Source organism: Serinus canaria, unplaced genomic scaffold (assembly GCF_022539315.1).
Source record: "Serinus canaria isolate serCan28SL12 unplaced genomic scaffold, serCan2020 HiC_scaffold_151, whole genome shotgun sequence".
NCBI classification, from domain to species: Eukaryota; Metazoa; Chordata; class Aves; order Passeriformes; family Fringillidae; genus Serinus; species Serinus canaria.
Window position 1 is genome coordinate 1 of NW_026108265.1, and position 12,919 is coordinate 12,919.

The following is a 12,919-nucleotide window of genomic DNA, read 5'->3' on the forward strand; positions in this document are numbered from 1 at the left end:
TGCTTTTTTTTCGGCCTTTTTGGGTCCAGAGGAGAAAAAGCAAAACCTGAGAAAACGGGGAAAAGTTTTCTCAGGAAAAGAAAAAACCTCCCGAGATGGGAAAAATAAAAAAAAAAACAAGAAAACCTCCCCAAAACGGTTCCGGCCCCGCCCCATGCGATTTGGGGCAAAATGTGGGGAATTTGGGGCCGGAGCACACCCGAAAACGAGCACTTTGGGGGGTTTGGGGCCCAGCACGTGCCCCCGGCGCAATTTGGGCGGAGAAATGGGGATTTTGGGTCGGAGTCACGGCCCAGGCGCAAAACAGACTCAGAAACGGGGATTTGGGGTCACAGGCGCGTCCCGGTCGCAAAATTGGGCTGGAAAAACGGAATTTAGGGCGCAAAATGGGCTCAGCTGGGGGGATTTGGGGTTAATCCCGCGCCCCCGGAGCACGACGAGGTCAGAAACGGGGATTTGGGGTCGGACGCGCGATCCGGGCGCAGAACGGGCTCAGAAATGGGGATTTTGGGGTTCCTCGCGCGCCCCCCTCGCAGATTGGGCCGAGAACGGGGGATTTTGGGGTCGGCGCGTCCCGGGGCCCCGCCGGTACTTACTCAGCTGGCTCACCTTTTCCTGCCTCTTATTTTGGGGGGAATTTCTACTTTTTAAGCCTTTTTTTTGGAGCAAATTGTCCATTTTGGGGCGAATCAAGGCGGTTTTGGCACTGTCACTGTGGGGAGGGGAGAGAGACAACACCCAACCCCCCGTCCCCAACACCTGCTCCTCCATCCCTTTGCTTTGGGGGAAAATCCAGGGGAAATGGTTCAAAAGCTCCTCCCCCTCCCCAGGCACCACGCGTAGGCGCTGACTAAGCACTTTTTTGGGTGAAAAAAACCTGGTTATGGTTTAAATTCCCAGCCTGGGGGCGGGCCCTACGAGCAGCGCGTTCTGAGGCAATTTTAGCAATTTTGGGGTTTTGGGGGGGCAAAGCAGCCAAACCCAAAGCTCCCCCTCCTCCCCTTCCGTCCCTGGAGTGACCCATTTTGGGGTGAAAGCGGCACAAATACCAATTTCTGGCTCCCTACTGTTCCTGCAGACCCTGATTTGGGGTTTTTTTGCCCCAGTCTGGCTCTTGGAGGCTCCTCTGGCGGGGGCAGGGCCGGCGGGGCTGCAAAAAACACCCACGAGACCCCCCCCACACACACCCTGTCAGCACAATCCGGTTTTGGGGGGAAAAGCGGCCGAATCGGTCAAACCGCCCGAAGGTCGCGGTTTTCCGCCGGTTTTGGGGGGATTTGGGGTCGGGAGGTGCCCGCATGCCACGTCCGGGGGGGTCCCCGCGCTCCCCCCGCCTCCCGACGCCCCAAACCAGCCGGAATCGCCCCAAATCCGCCGCCCCTCCCCCCACCCCCCCCCGCGCGGGTCCCGGGGGGGGCTCAGGGTGGGGGAGGGGCGCACCCGGTACCTGCCACCGCCGATCTGGGGGGGATTGGCCTCAAATTTGAGGCTTCCCCGCCCCTTGCTCGCTCCTACACTTACTCGTTTTGGGGACAAAAGTCTAAATTTAACCATTCCTGCTGCTGGTTTTGGAGAAAAAACCTGAAAACATGATTATTGTCCCCTCCCCCCACGCCTGCTCCAGCCCCTCCCTCCGTGGGGATTTTGGGGGGGTTTTACTTTTTGTTTTTTCCTAAGGAAAGCTCCCGGAGCCTCATTCCTGCTCTTCCAGCTTCACTTTGGGGCAAAAAAGCTTCTTTTTGATGCTGCTGACTCCTCTCACTTGCGGCTGCGGAAAGGGCGGAAAACACCCCAAAACCGCCCCCTTCCCACCAAAAACCGACCTCCCCAAAAAATGAAATGAAATTGACTCTTACTTCTCTGCATTCCCCAGATCTGGGGGTTTTCTCCTCAAATCCCTGCCGGAATCTCCTGAGCGCGTTTTGAGTGCAGACTGGCCTTTTCTGGTAAAATCCTCTTTTTTTTTTTTTTTTTTTTCCCTTTCCTCGGCTTTCTCTCACCGTTTTTTTGCCTTTTTTTCCCTGCGTTTTGCTGCTTCCCTGAGGGGGGAAAAAAACTCGAGACACCCCCTCCCCATTTCTCCACCCCCTCCCCAAAAAAAAAAAAAAAAAATACAAAACATTTCTTTGATCATTTCTCTCCCTTTTTTTTATCACCGGCCCCTCCCGCGCGACGCCTTTGGGATAAAAACAAAAGATTTTGGACACTTACTGAGCGGCGCCGGCGGGAGCGGCGGAGCCGGAGGGCGCTGGAGGAATTTGGGGGGTTTTCCCCATTTCTGGGGAGTTTAATAGAAAAAGGGGGAAGGGGGAGGGGCGACGGCGGCGGCGCCTGAAACGACAGAACCCCAAAACCCCCCAAATCCCCCCAAAATTCCCAAACCCCCGGGGGGGTGGGGCCTCACCCGGCCGCTGCCTCCGGCTCCTTTTGGGGCATTTTCCTCAAATTCCTCAATTTTCCCGGCTCCGGGGCCCAAATCGGGATTTTTCTTCCTTTTTTCTGCCTTAATCCTTCTTTTTTTCATTATTTTTCGCTTCTATTTTCTCCTCTAAATCCTCTTTGATTTTCTCTCATTTTTCCTCTCTTCTATTTTCTCTCTTCTGATTTTTTCCCTGTTTTCTTTCACTTCCATCTTCTCAAATGTTCAGCACTTGGGTTTTTCTTTTTTTTCTATATTTTTCTATTTTCTTTTTTTCTAGTTTCATTTTTAATTGTATTTTTCTATTTATTTACAGTCTATTTTCATTTTTCTATTATTTTTTCTATATTCTTCTATTTTCTATTTGTTCAATTTTCTTTTTTCTAATTTCTTCTATTTTCACAAATTTTCTTTTTTTTTTCTAGTTTCTTCTATTCTCAAATTTTCTTCTCTTTTTTTCTATTTTCTTTTTTTTTTCCATTCTTACTATGTTTTTTCAATTTTCTTTTTTCCAATTTCTATTTTTGCAATTTTGTTTCTGTTCTTTTTTCTAAGTTTTTCTATTTTCTTTTTTTTTTTTTCTGATTTTCTTCTATTTTCTCTCTCTTTTTTTTTCTATTTTCTGTCTTTCTCTTTTTTTCCTCTCTTCTCTCTGCTCCTCCCCTGCCCAACTGCCGCCATTTTACCAAAAAGTCCTTTTTTCCCCCCAGATGGGGCCACTGCGAAGAAAAACTTTCCTTTCCCTGCCGACTCCATCTTCACTCTTCAGTTTTCCTGCTCTTCCCTCAAAATTGGCTCCTCTCAATCCATCCTGAGCCTGAAAATGCCGCATTTCACCCCAAACCGGCCGCCCCCGCCTGCGCTGCCCGGCCCGGCCCCACTTGGGGGACAAAATTACATTTTTTAAAAGCTTTAGGAGCTTTTGAAAATGAAAATTAAATTCAGGAGCTTTTTTAGCAGAAAACAGCGTATTGAGCGCTTTTTCTTTAAATTAAAGCAGCTTAAAAAGCTCTTTCCATTAAAATCGCCCCAGTTTGCTCCAGCTGTTTCAAAATATCACATTAGGATATTTTAAGAATTAAAGAGCTGCGAGAGCGGCCTTTTCTCCCAGAAATCGGCTTTGAAAGCAGCGATTTCTTAAAAACCAGCCCTAGAAGCTTCGGTTTGAATAAAAACCAGCTTTAAGAGCTTTTTTAAGGTTTTTCATTCATTTTTTTCAGTTAAAGGTGCCCCGGCTTGCCCCGGCTTTTCCCATTACTGGAATCGCCGATTTAAGGACTTTTATAGAAACAAAGCAGCTTTAGGAGCTCAGTTTTCCTTAAAGGAAACAGCTTTTGTCTCTTTTCTTTAAATAAATATTTAAGAGCCGCTTTTATGAAATAAAGCAGTCTTAGGAGCTCTTTCTATAAAATACCGCAGCTTTAAGAGCTTCTCGTAGGCAATAAAGCCATTATTGGAGCTCTCGGTAGGAAATAAAGCCATTTTAGGAGCTTTTTTGTATAAAATCGAGCAGCTCGAAGCGGTTTTGGGCCGAATTTGGGCCGTTTCGGGGCTGGTTCTCGGCCGGGCGCAGCGGGCGCGGGGCCCTCCCTTATAAAGGACCCAGCGCCGCCCCCGCGGGGGCGACAAAATAGTCCCTAAAATCGCCAAAAAAGGGCAGCAACCCCCAAAATTCCCCCCCCAAATCCACCGCCCCCTGTGTGAAAAAGCTTCTTTTTTCATTATTTCACTTTTTTTACCCTTTTCTTTGATTTTTTCCCCTCACAAACGGCGCTGTTCCCCTCCCCCCGCAGCCGTGGGCCTTCGGCGGCGCCACGAGGTCCAGCACGAAAATGGTTAAAATTAACAGAGATTTTTTGGTTCGGTTTGGCCAGTTCTGCCCTAAAATCCCTCGCTTCGACCTTCCTGGGTAGTTTTAGAGGTTTTTTTTTTTTGGGTTTTGTTTTTTTATCCATTCATTTTACTCGGGGTTTTTGCTTTTGCTGCGTCACGGGGCTGGGCCGCTGCCAAAAAGGCGCCGTTTCTCCTCAAAAGGGTCACAAATCTTAAGGGGAAAAAAAAGTTCTTGAGGGAACACAGACCCCAAAGCCCAAATTTTCACGACTTTTGTTCCCCAAAGACCCCAAACCACCCTTTTTAAACCCTTTTTTCCACCCTGATCCAGCACAGCCCTAACCACCATTTTAATTTCATTTTTCACGACAGAAATGCATCAAAATCTGTTTCACCCCATTTCAGGCCATGCCGAGTCATGGAAGTCTCTGTTTTCAATAAAGGGGATAAAACCCCACTATTCTGAGGCATTTAAAGGCTTTTTAAAGCCATTTTAAGGCACTTTTTTTGGCATTTTGAGGCGTTTCCGGGCAGGAAATGACACCCCAAAAGTGCTGGCAGAGAGGGCACACCGCCCCCCCCCTCCCAACCTTTTAATTATCATTCATTAAAGCTGCTCTGGGGCTAATTAAAACTGCTGATGAAACCGATGAGGCATTTTGGGGGTGTGGGAGGAGCTGTTCCGACATTTTTGGGGCGTTTCCTGCGGGAGAAAATATTTCCTTATTGTTATTAATTATTTTCTGGGCTATTCCACCATTAAGGCTCTCAAATGTAATTTTTTCCCCCATTTCAAGTGCTGGAAAAGGCTTCCCCCCAAAGTACTCTGATTTTAGGGAAGGTTTATCTCAGTGATCATTTTTACAGGAATAATTAGCCCATTTGCAGCTGGTTTAAGCCCTGATTTAAAATTTAAAATCATTTTAGTAACTCGGACATGGCCAAAGTTCATGTTTTCTGCATGAAAATACCCCAAAAGCTGCTTTTTCCTCAGGAGTTCAGCCTGCAGAGGCCATTTTAAAACATTTTCTTCTAGAAAGATGCTCTTCACCACACTCTTCACCAGAAACACTCTTGAGTGTTTCTTAGGAAAAAAAATAGAATAAAAAAATCAGGTTAAGATTTTTTTAACAGATAAGATAGCACTAAAGCTTCTAAAGAGCCTCAACAGCACTTTACGGTGACTTTAAGCCATTTTTGGGGCACAGGACCCAGGTTTTGCCCTCAAAAATCGCCACTAAGCCAAACCCTGCAGCTTTTCAGCGGCTTTTTAAATCCCAATGGCCGCTTTTAAACCCAAAGTGGGAGGCTGCCCCTCCAGTCTTCCTAGCCCCCTTTCTTAGTGGGTTTTTGAGGCAAAACCACTTCAATTCTTCACTCTAAACCCACCATTTCCTTGAGGCTTACCAGCTTTTTAAAACCCGACCCTTTTTAGCGATTTTTCACCAAAAAAATCACCTCACGAAAAGGGGATCGTGCATGGGGGGAACTTCATCGCGTCCCTTCCTCCGCGGGGCCCCCTCAAACCGCCGCTAAATGGGCACAGTCCCCCTCCCCCCACTCGCTCCCCTCCCCCACAGCCCCGACTTTCATTCTGCCCTTCCCCCACGCTCATTTACAGACGAAAAAAAAAAAAAAAAAAAGAAATTTGGGGGCGGGAGCTGCCGCGGAAGGATCCGGCGGAGGGAACTGGAGTGAATTGACCTCCGGTCATGTGGTCGGCGGAGGGATCCGCGCGCGGAGGGATACGAAAGTGATGCGTCAGTAGGCGGGTCCACGCGGAGACCCCCGCCCCCTCACCAGGCACCTCCCTTGGCTTTGCCGCAGTCGCCGCGGGGGCGGCGCCGGGAGCGCGGCGCTGTCGCTCCCTGCGCTCCGCATTGGGCGGGGGAAGCGCCGAGTCACCTCCGGCGTGTCCGGAGAGGCTGAACGGTTAAAAAAAAAAAAAAAAATCACCTTTTTCTCCTTGGTTTTACCTCAGAAAAGCCCGAGTTCTTTCAGGAGAATCTCATTTGCCTTAGAAATGGCCGACTTCCTTCAGAGAATGACCGATTTCTCTGAGAAAATGTCCGGTTTGCCTCAGGAACGTTTGATTTTACCTCATCAATGTCTCATTTCCCTCTGAGACATCTGGTTTGTCTCAAAAACGTTTGATTTCCCTCAGAAGTGTCCTATTGGCATCGAAAATGGCTTACTTCCCTCAGAAATGTCCAATTTGTATCCAAAATGCTTCATTTCCCTCAGAAAGTTCCCGATTTGGCTCAGAAATGTCAAGTTTTACCTCAGAAATGTCAAGTTTTACCTCAGAAATGTCTTATTTTCCTCAGAAAATCTCGTTTTTATTCAGCCATAATCTGCTTCCCCCCCCCCAAAATGGCGCCTCCCCACAGGAGCAGCCCCGTGAGGTGGGGGGAGGGACCAGCGTCCTTCACTATTTCCCTCAGATAACATTTATGCCAAAACATTTCTTTATCCTGTCAAATATTTATATTTTCTTTGTTTTTTAGTTTGTGAATGTTGAATTCCAGAGCAGTTTCTCTGTGTTCTTTAGGCCCCGGTAACACCGACCCCTCACACAGCACAAAACTCTCACCGGTTCTCCCTTAAAAAATCCTTCAATTTCTAAAAAACACCTTAAGAAAATGAAGTTATTCAGGACTGAGGCAGTTTTGCCGCAGAGTGGAGGCGTGTGGTGTTTATGGGTAGAAAATGTGATAGTTTGGATAAACGCAGCCCTGCTGGGTGGGAAAAGAGAGGAAAATAGGGTTAAATAGTGAAATAGGGGGATTTGGGGTGGGTCTGCGAGGGTCCCAAATGGACAACAAGCGATGCCCCAAAATCAGCAGGACTTGCCCAAAAAATGGTGGAATTTGTCCCAAAGGTCTCATTAGTGCTAATGAGAGGGAGAAGCCCCTGACACAGGTGACAGGTGTGACAGGTGTGGCACGTGTGACACACGCGTGTCCCTGAGTGCCCAGCCCGAAATGGCCGCTGCTGTCACGTGGAGCCGCCATTTGGCTACGTTGGCCCCAAACCCCCCAGAATTGGCCCCAAACTGCTGCAGCTTATCCCAAACCCCCCTGAATGGACCCCAAGCCGCCTGGAACAGGCCCCAAAACCCCCAGAACTGGCCCCAAAATGTCCCAACTCCACTGAAAGTGGCCCCAGACCCCCCAGGAACTGGCTGGAAAATGCCCCGCATGATCCCAAATCAGCCCCAAATATCCCAAACTAGCTCAAAACTGCCACGAATTAACCCCAAACACCCCAAAGAAGTCCCAAACCACCCTGAATCACCTTTGATCTTCCCCAAACCACCCAGAATCATCCCAAACTGGTACCAAACTGGTCTGGATTAGCCCCAAATCGACCCAAATTTGCCCCAAATTCCACCAAACCCTACCTGGGGAGAGGGAGCAGGGGGGCAGTGCAGTTTATTGGGGGGTGGGGGTACAAAGAGAGGGGGGGGGGCTCCCAGTCTGAACTGGGAGGGGTTTGGGGGGCTCGGGGGGGCTCAGCCCTGCTCGGAGCTGGCTCCCCCCGTGCCCCCCGCCACGGGGCTGTAGGAGCCGCCCCCGGTCCCCCCCCGGCTGAAGAAGGACGCCGAGCGCCGGGGGGGCTTCACCCGCCGCAGCTCCTCCCCTGGAGGGGGGACATTGGGGTGGGATTTAGGGCAGGAACCGCCTCGGGGTCCCCTGTGCCACCCCCGGGTGTCCCAATTCCCCCTGTACCCCGTGCCCCCTGCTCGTCATACTCCCCCCAAGGTCCCTGTCCCTCCCCCATGTCCCTGGGACCGCCCTACTGTCCCCCTCCTCGACCTCATGTCCCCTACACCCCCCAAAAGCTGGAGTCACCCCATGCGTGTGTGTGTCCCCATGTCCCCTACGTCCCCGCTGTCTCCCATGTCCTGAATGTCCCCCGTGTCCCGGATGTCCCCGCTGTCTCCCACGTCCCCGCTGTCTCCCATGTCCCCCATGTCCCCCATGTCCTGGCTGTCCCCCATGTCCCGGCTGTCCCCCATGTCCCCGCTGTCCCCCATGTCCCGGCTGTCCCCCTTGTCCCGGCTATCCCCCATGTCCCGGCTGTCCCCCATGTCCCGGTTGTCCCCGATGTCCCGCGTCCCCATGTCCCGCGCCCCCATGTCCCGACTGTCCCCCATGTCCCGGATGTCCCCGATGTCCTGCTGTCCCCCATGTCCTGGCTGTCCCCCATGTCCCGGTGTCCCCCACGTCCCCGCTGTCCCCCATGTCCCGACTGTCCCCCATGTCCCGGCTGTCCCCCATGTCCTGGCTGTCCCCCATGTCCTGGCTGTCCCCCATGTCCCCGCTGTCCCCCATGTCCCGGCTGTCCCCCATGTCCCGGCTGTCCCCGATGTCCCGGCTGTCCCCCATGTCCCCGCTGTCCCCCATGTCCCGGATGTCCCCCATGTCCCGGCTGTCCCCCATGTCCCGGCTGTCCCCCATGTCCCGGCTGTCCCCCATGTCCCGCTGTCGCCTGTCGCACCCTCCCGCACGTAGTCGATGGTCGCGAGGCGCTGCAGGCGGGGCCGGGTCACGCTCTCCTGCCGCCGCAAGGCGGCGCCACGCGCGCCGGCCGCCTCGGGGGGCGTGGCCGCGGCAGCGGAGGGTGGGGCCTGCTCCTCGGGGGGCGGGGCCGCCCCGCCCAGCTCGATGCAGCACTCGATGAGGGCGCTCATCAGCTCCGCCTGGGGGCGCTGTCAGCACCAGACCGAGACCCCCGGGACCCCCCCAGGGACCCCCAAAACCCCCGGGACACCCCCTAGGGAACCCCCCAAGCTTTCCCCCCGGGACACCCCCCTTGAGACCCCCCCCGGGACTCACAAACCCACCCCAGGCACACCCAAACCCCCCTAGGAACTCCCCAGGGACCCCCAAATCCACCCCCAAACCGACCCCCTTGGGAACCCCAAACACATCCCAGGACCCCCAAACCAACACCCCTGGCATCACCCCAGGACCCACAAACCCACACCTGGGGCCTCCAAACTATCCCCCAACACCCCCAAACTGACCCTCCCAGGATCCCCAACCCCCCCCAAACTGATCCCCCAGGGACCCCCACCACCTGCCCCCTAAAGCGCTCCCACACCCTCCCCCTGCTCCCCCAAATTCCCTCCCCAGAGCCCCCCACCTGCCCCGTGCTCGCACCTGCGGGGAGAACACGCGCAGCAGTCGGTTCACGGGGGCTCCCTCGTGGTCCCCATCGAACTCCAACCACAGCTGGGGGGGCTCCGTGGGGTCCCCCTCCTGCCCCCCGGGGTCCCCGTCCTGTCCCACGGCCCCCACCAGCTCCCAGCACAGCTCGGGGTACGTCAGGGACAGCAGCACGTGCTGGGGGGCACGGGGGGGGTCACCCACAGAGCCCCCCTGACCCCCATGTGCGCCCCCAGACCCCCCCCAATACCTTCTGGCGGGGGTCAATGATGGTGACCCCCTCGAGCCCCACAGCCACGCTGACGGGGCGCAGCCCCCCCCGGGCCAGCAGCCCCCCCGACGGCCGCTCAATGGCTCCTGGGAAAAAGGCACACCTGGAGGGGGGGGGGACACACCTGGGTCACCCCCAAACCCCAAATTCTGGTACCCCCCCAAATTCATGGGGCCCCAGGTGCAGTATGGGGTCAAGATGCTGGGGGGAATCCCTGAGGGCCTGGATATGGAGGAATTTGGGGGTCTAGAAGGAGTCCTGGGGGGGGTCACTGTGGGTCTGGGGGAGTCTGTGGGGCTCAGATATTGGGGGGTCCCTGGGAGAGCTCCCTGGGGGTGTGAGGGGCTCATTAGATGTCTCTGGAGGGGCAGGGTGGGTGCATGGGGGGGTCTTTTGGGGTTCCCTGGTGATCTGGGGGGTCCCCATCATTATGAGGGTGTCCCTGAGGTCTGCAGGGGTCCCTGGGAGGGGTCTTGGTGAGGATTCCTGAGGGTCTGGGGGCACCAGTGGGGGATGTCCCATGGGGGGAGTGTCCCTTTGAGGTGTTCCTTTGAGGTGTCGCTTTTGGGGTGTCCCATCGGGGGGGTGTCCCTTTGAGGTGTCCCTTTGAAGTGTCCCTTTTGGGGTGTCCCCTGGGGGTCTCTAACCGGGGTCCCTCACCCGTAGCCGGGCAGGGCGTGGCAGCGGCGCAGGAAGTCCCGGTACAATCCGGCAGGGGGCGCCTCGGGGCCCGGCGCACGCGCAAACGCCTCGAGCAGCCGCTGGGCGGGGCCCGGCTCGCGCGAGCGCCGGAACAGCGCCCCCCAGCGGGCCGGAGGACCCGGCGGCAGCAGCTCCCCCAGCAGCGGCCTGGGGGGGACACCGGGGGGTCAGGGGGGGTCACACGGGGACAGGGAGGGGCACGGGCGGAACATGGGGGTCACGGGATACCCGTGTGGCCGGGGGATGGGGGTCCCGTGGGGTGGGGCGGTGCCGGAGGGGTTCCCGTGGGTGGGTCCCAGGTGTGGGGGCTCCCAGGTGGAGGGGGATCCCGTGGGTGTTCGCGTGGAAGGATCCCAGGTTGGGAGTCGCGGGGGTGGCCATGGGTGGGGTCCCAAAGGGAGTCCCAGGGGTTCCCACGGGTGGGGGTCCCATGGGCAGGGGCCCCGCGGGCAGGGTCCGGCCGGTGCTGACCGCAGGCTGAGCTCCGTGTGCCGGCCGGGCTCGAAGGGCCCCAGGCGCAGGCGGCAGCTGAGCCCCCCCAGCTCGGCCGCCTCGGGGGGGTCCACGGGGTAGCGCCCCCCCTTCAGCTGCTCCCGCGCCTCCTCATAGAGCAAGCGGAGCAGCTCCTCCTCCTGCAGCTGAGACCCACAGACACCCCCAGGTCACCCAGAGAGACCCCTAAACCACCACAGACCCCACCCTGACCCCCCCCCGACCCCCTCCCATGGATCCCCCCACATCGGGGACCCCCCTGTCCCCCCTCACCTCCAGCTCTCGGCTCTTAGGGAAGAACACGTTCCTGCGCAGCTGCAGACACGGCTCATCTGGGGGGGCAGGGGGTCAGTGGGACCCTCGAGGGGACCCTCCCGCCCCCAAAGGGTCCCCCCCGACCCCCCAGCCCCTCACCTTGGGCGATGGCCGCGGGTGAGCCGAGGCTGAAGCGCAGCAGCAGCTCCGGCCAGTGCCGGACCAGGCGCAGGGGTCGGTGCCGCGGCTTCAGCTGCACCTCTGGGGGGGGACACAGGGCTGCCACCCACTTGGGGACCCGTGGAGACCCCCACGGGTACCCCCATGGACACAGGGACCCGCACAGGGGCTCACGGACCCCCCACCCCATCCTCCAGGGGGATCCTCCCATCTCCCTGTCCCTCATGGGACCCTCCAATGTCCCCTCCTCAGTGAGCAGCTCTGCTCAGAACCGAGCTGTGACCCCACGACCCCCCCATACCCCCATGGTCCCACTTCCCCTCTGTGTCCCCACGTCCTCAGGTGTCCCAATGTCCTCCCGTGTCCCCCCACGTCCATGTCCCGCCTATGTCCATGGACACCTGTCCCCTCAAATGTCCCCCTCTTGTCCCCTCGCCACCGAGCAGCTCTGACCCCAACCACAGCGCGAGTTGTGACCCCGCCATGTCCATGGCCCCCAATATCCCCGTGTCTCCCCATGTCACCATGTGTCCCCATGTCCCCCCATGTCCCCCTGTCCCCCCAATGTCCCCCTGCCCCCCTCACCGAGCAGCTCCGACCCCAACCACAGCGCGAGCTGTGACCCCGCCATGCCGCCCATGTCCCCCCAGTCCCCATGTCCCCCAATGTCCCCCAATGTCCCCATGTCCCCCAATGTCCCCATGTCCCCCCATGTCCCCCTGTCCCCCCTCACCGAGCAGCTCCGACCCCAACCACAGCGCGAGGGCGTCGCCGGCGGCGGGCGGGAGGCGCAGCGCCCCCTGCAGGCGGCGCAGCAGCTCCGCGGCCGTGGGGCCCGGGGGCGGCTCCAGCGGCAGCGGCAGCGCCGACCCGTCCGGCAGGTACAGCAGGGCTGGGGGCACCGGGGGGCGTGAGACCCCCCCCCCGGGACCCCCACATAACCCCCGGGACCCCCGCACATCCCCCGGGACCCCCACACCGCCCCACAACCACCCCCGCACCGACACAGCCCCGACCCGTCCGGCAGGTACAGCAAGGCTGGGCGCACCGGGGGGCCGTGAGACCCCCACCCACGGCGCCCCAAACCCACTCGGGACCCCCAAGCCTCCCCCGGGACCCCCACCCCCAGACTGACACACCCCCGGGACACACCCAAAGGAAGCACGGGGGTCCCACGGCCACGCCCTCTCCCAGACCACCCCTTAAAGTGTCCCACGCTCCTCCGGAGGTCTCACGGCCCCCAAAGCACCCCACGCCCCCCCGCCCACGGGGGTCCCACGGTTACGTCCACACCTGAATTCGCGGTCCCGCCCCCTCCCGTGGCCCCGCCCCCTCACCGGCGGCGCCCGGCGGGGCGGACGCGCCCTCCCCCTCCGCCTCCCCCTCCCCGTCCATGAGCGGGGTCACGGAGGGGTCACCGTGGGGTCACCGCGGGGTCACGGCTCCGCGCGCTCCTCGCGCCGGTCCCGCGCGCGGGGCGGAAGCGAAACGGGTGGGCGGAGAAGGCGGGGCCTATACCGTGACGTCACTATAGAGGGCGGGGCCCATGAGAGGGGGAGGCGCCCCCTGGCGGAGGGGAGGGCTGGGACCCCC

General features: G+C 57.7%; 1 protein-coding gene across 4 annotated transcripts; it reads right to left on the reverse strand.

Moving 5' to 3' along the window:
* Positions 1-2,534: 2,534 nt before the first annotated feature.
* FRMD8 (FERM domain containing 8) lies at positions 2,535-12,825 on the reverse strand. 4 transcript variants are annotated; one of them, XR_007780623.1, is made up of 11 exons: positions 12,664-12,825; positions 12,060-12,218; positions 11,306-11,407; positions 11,165-11,223; positions 10,871-11,037; positions 10,358-10,546; positions 9,677-9,800; positions 9,421-9,603; positions 8,756-8,957; positions 6,555-7,894; positions 2,535-6,177 (listed from the first exon to the last, which is right to left on the reverse strand). XR_007780623.1 is itself a non-coding variant. In XM_050987703.1 (10 exons), exons 1-10 carry the CDS (start codon positions 12,719-12,721, stop codon positions 7,767-7,769), a joined length of 1,371 nt encoding a protein of 456 aa, XP_050843660.1. In that variant the 5' UTR covers positions 12,722-12,825; the 3' UTR covers positions 2,535-7,766. The 4 variants fall into 4 exon arrangements, 2 of the variants coding, with proteins under 2 accessions (XP_050843660.1, XP_050843661.1); XR_007780624.1 differs by having other exon boundaries at positions 2,535-5,336; positions 5,711-7,894; XM_050987703.1 differs by having other exon boundaries at positions 2,535-7,894.
* Between the last annotated feature and the right edge of the window lie 94 nt (positions 12,826-12,919).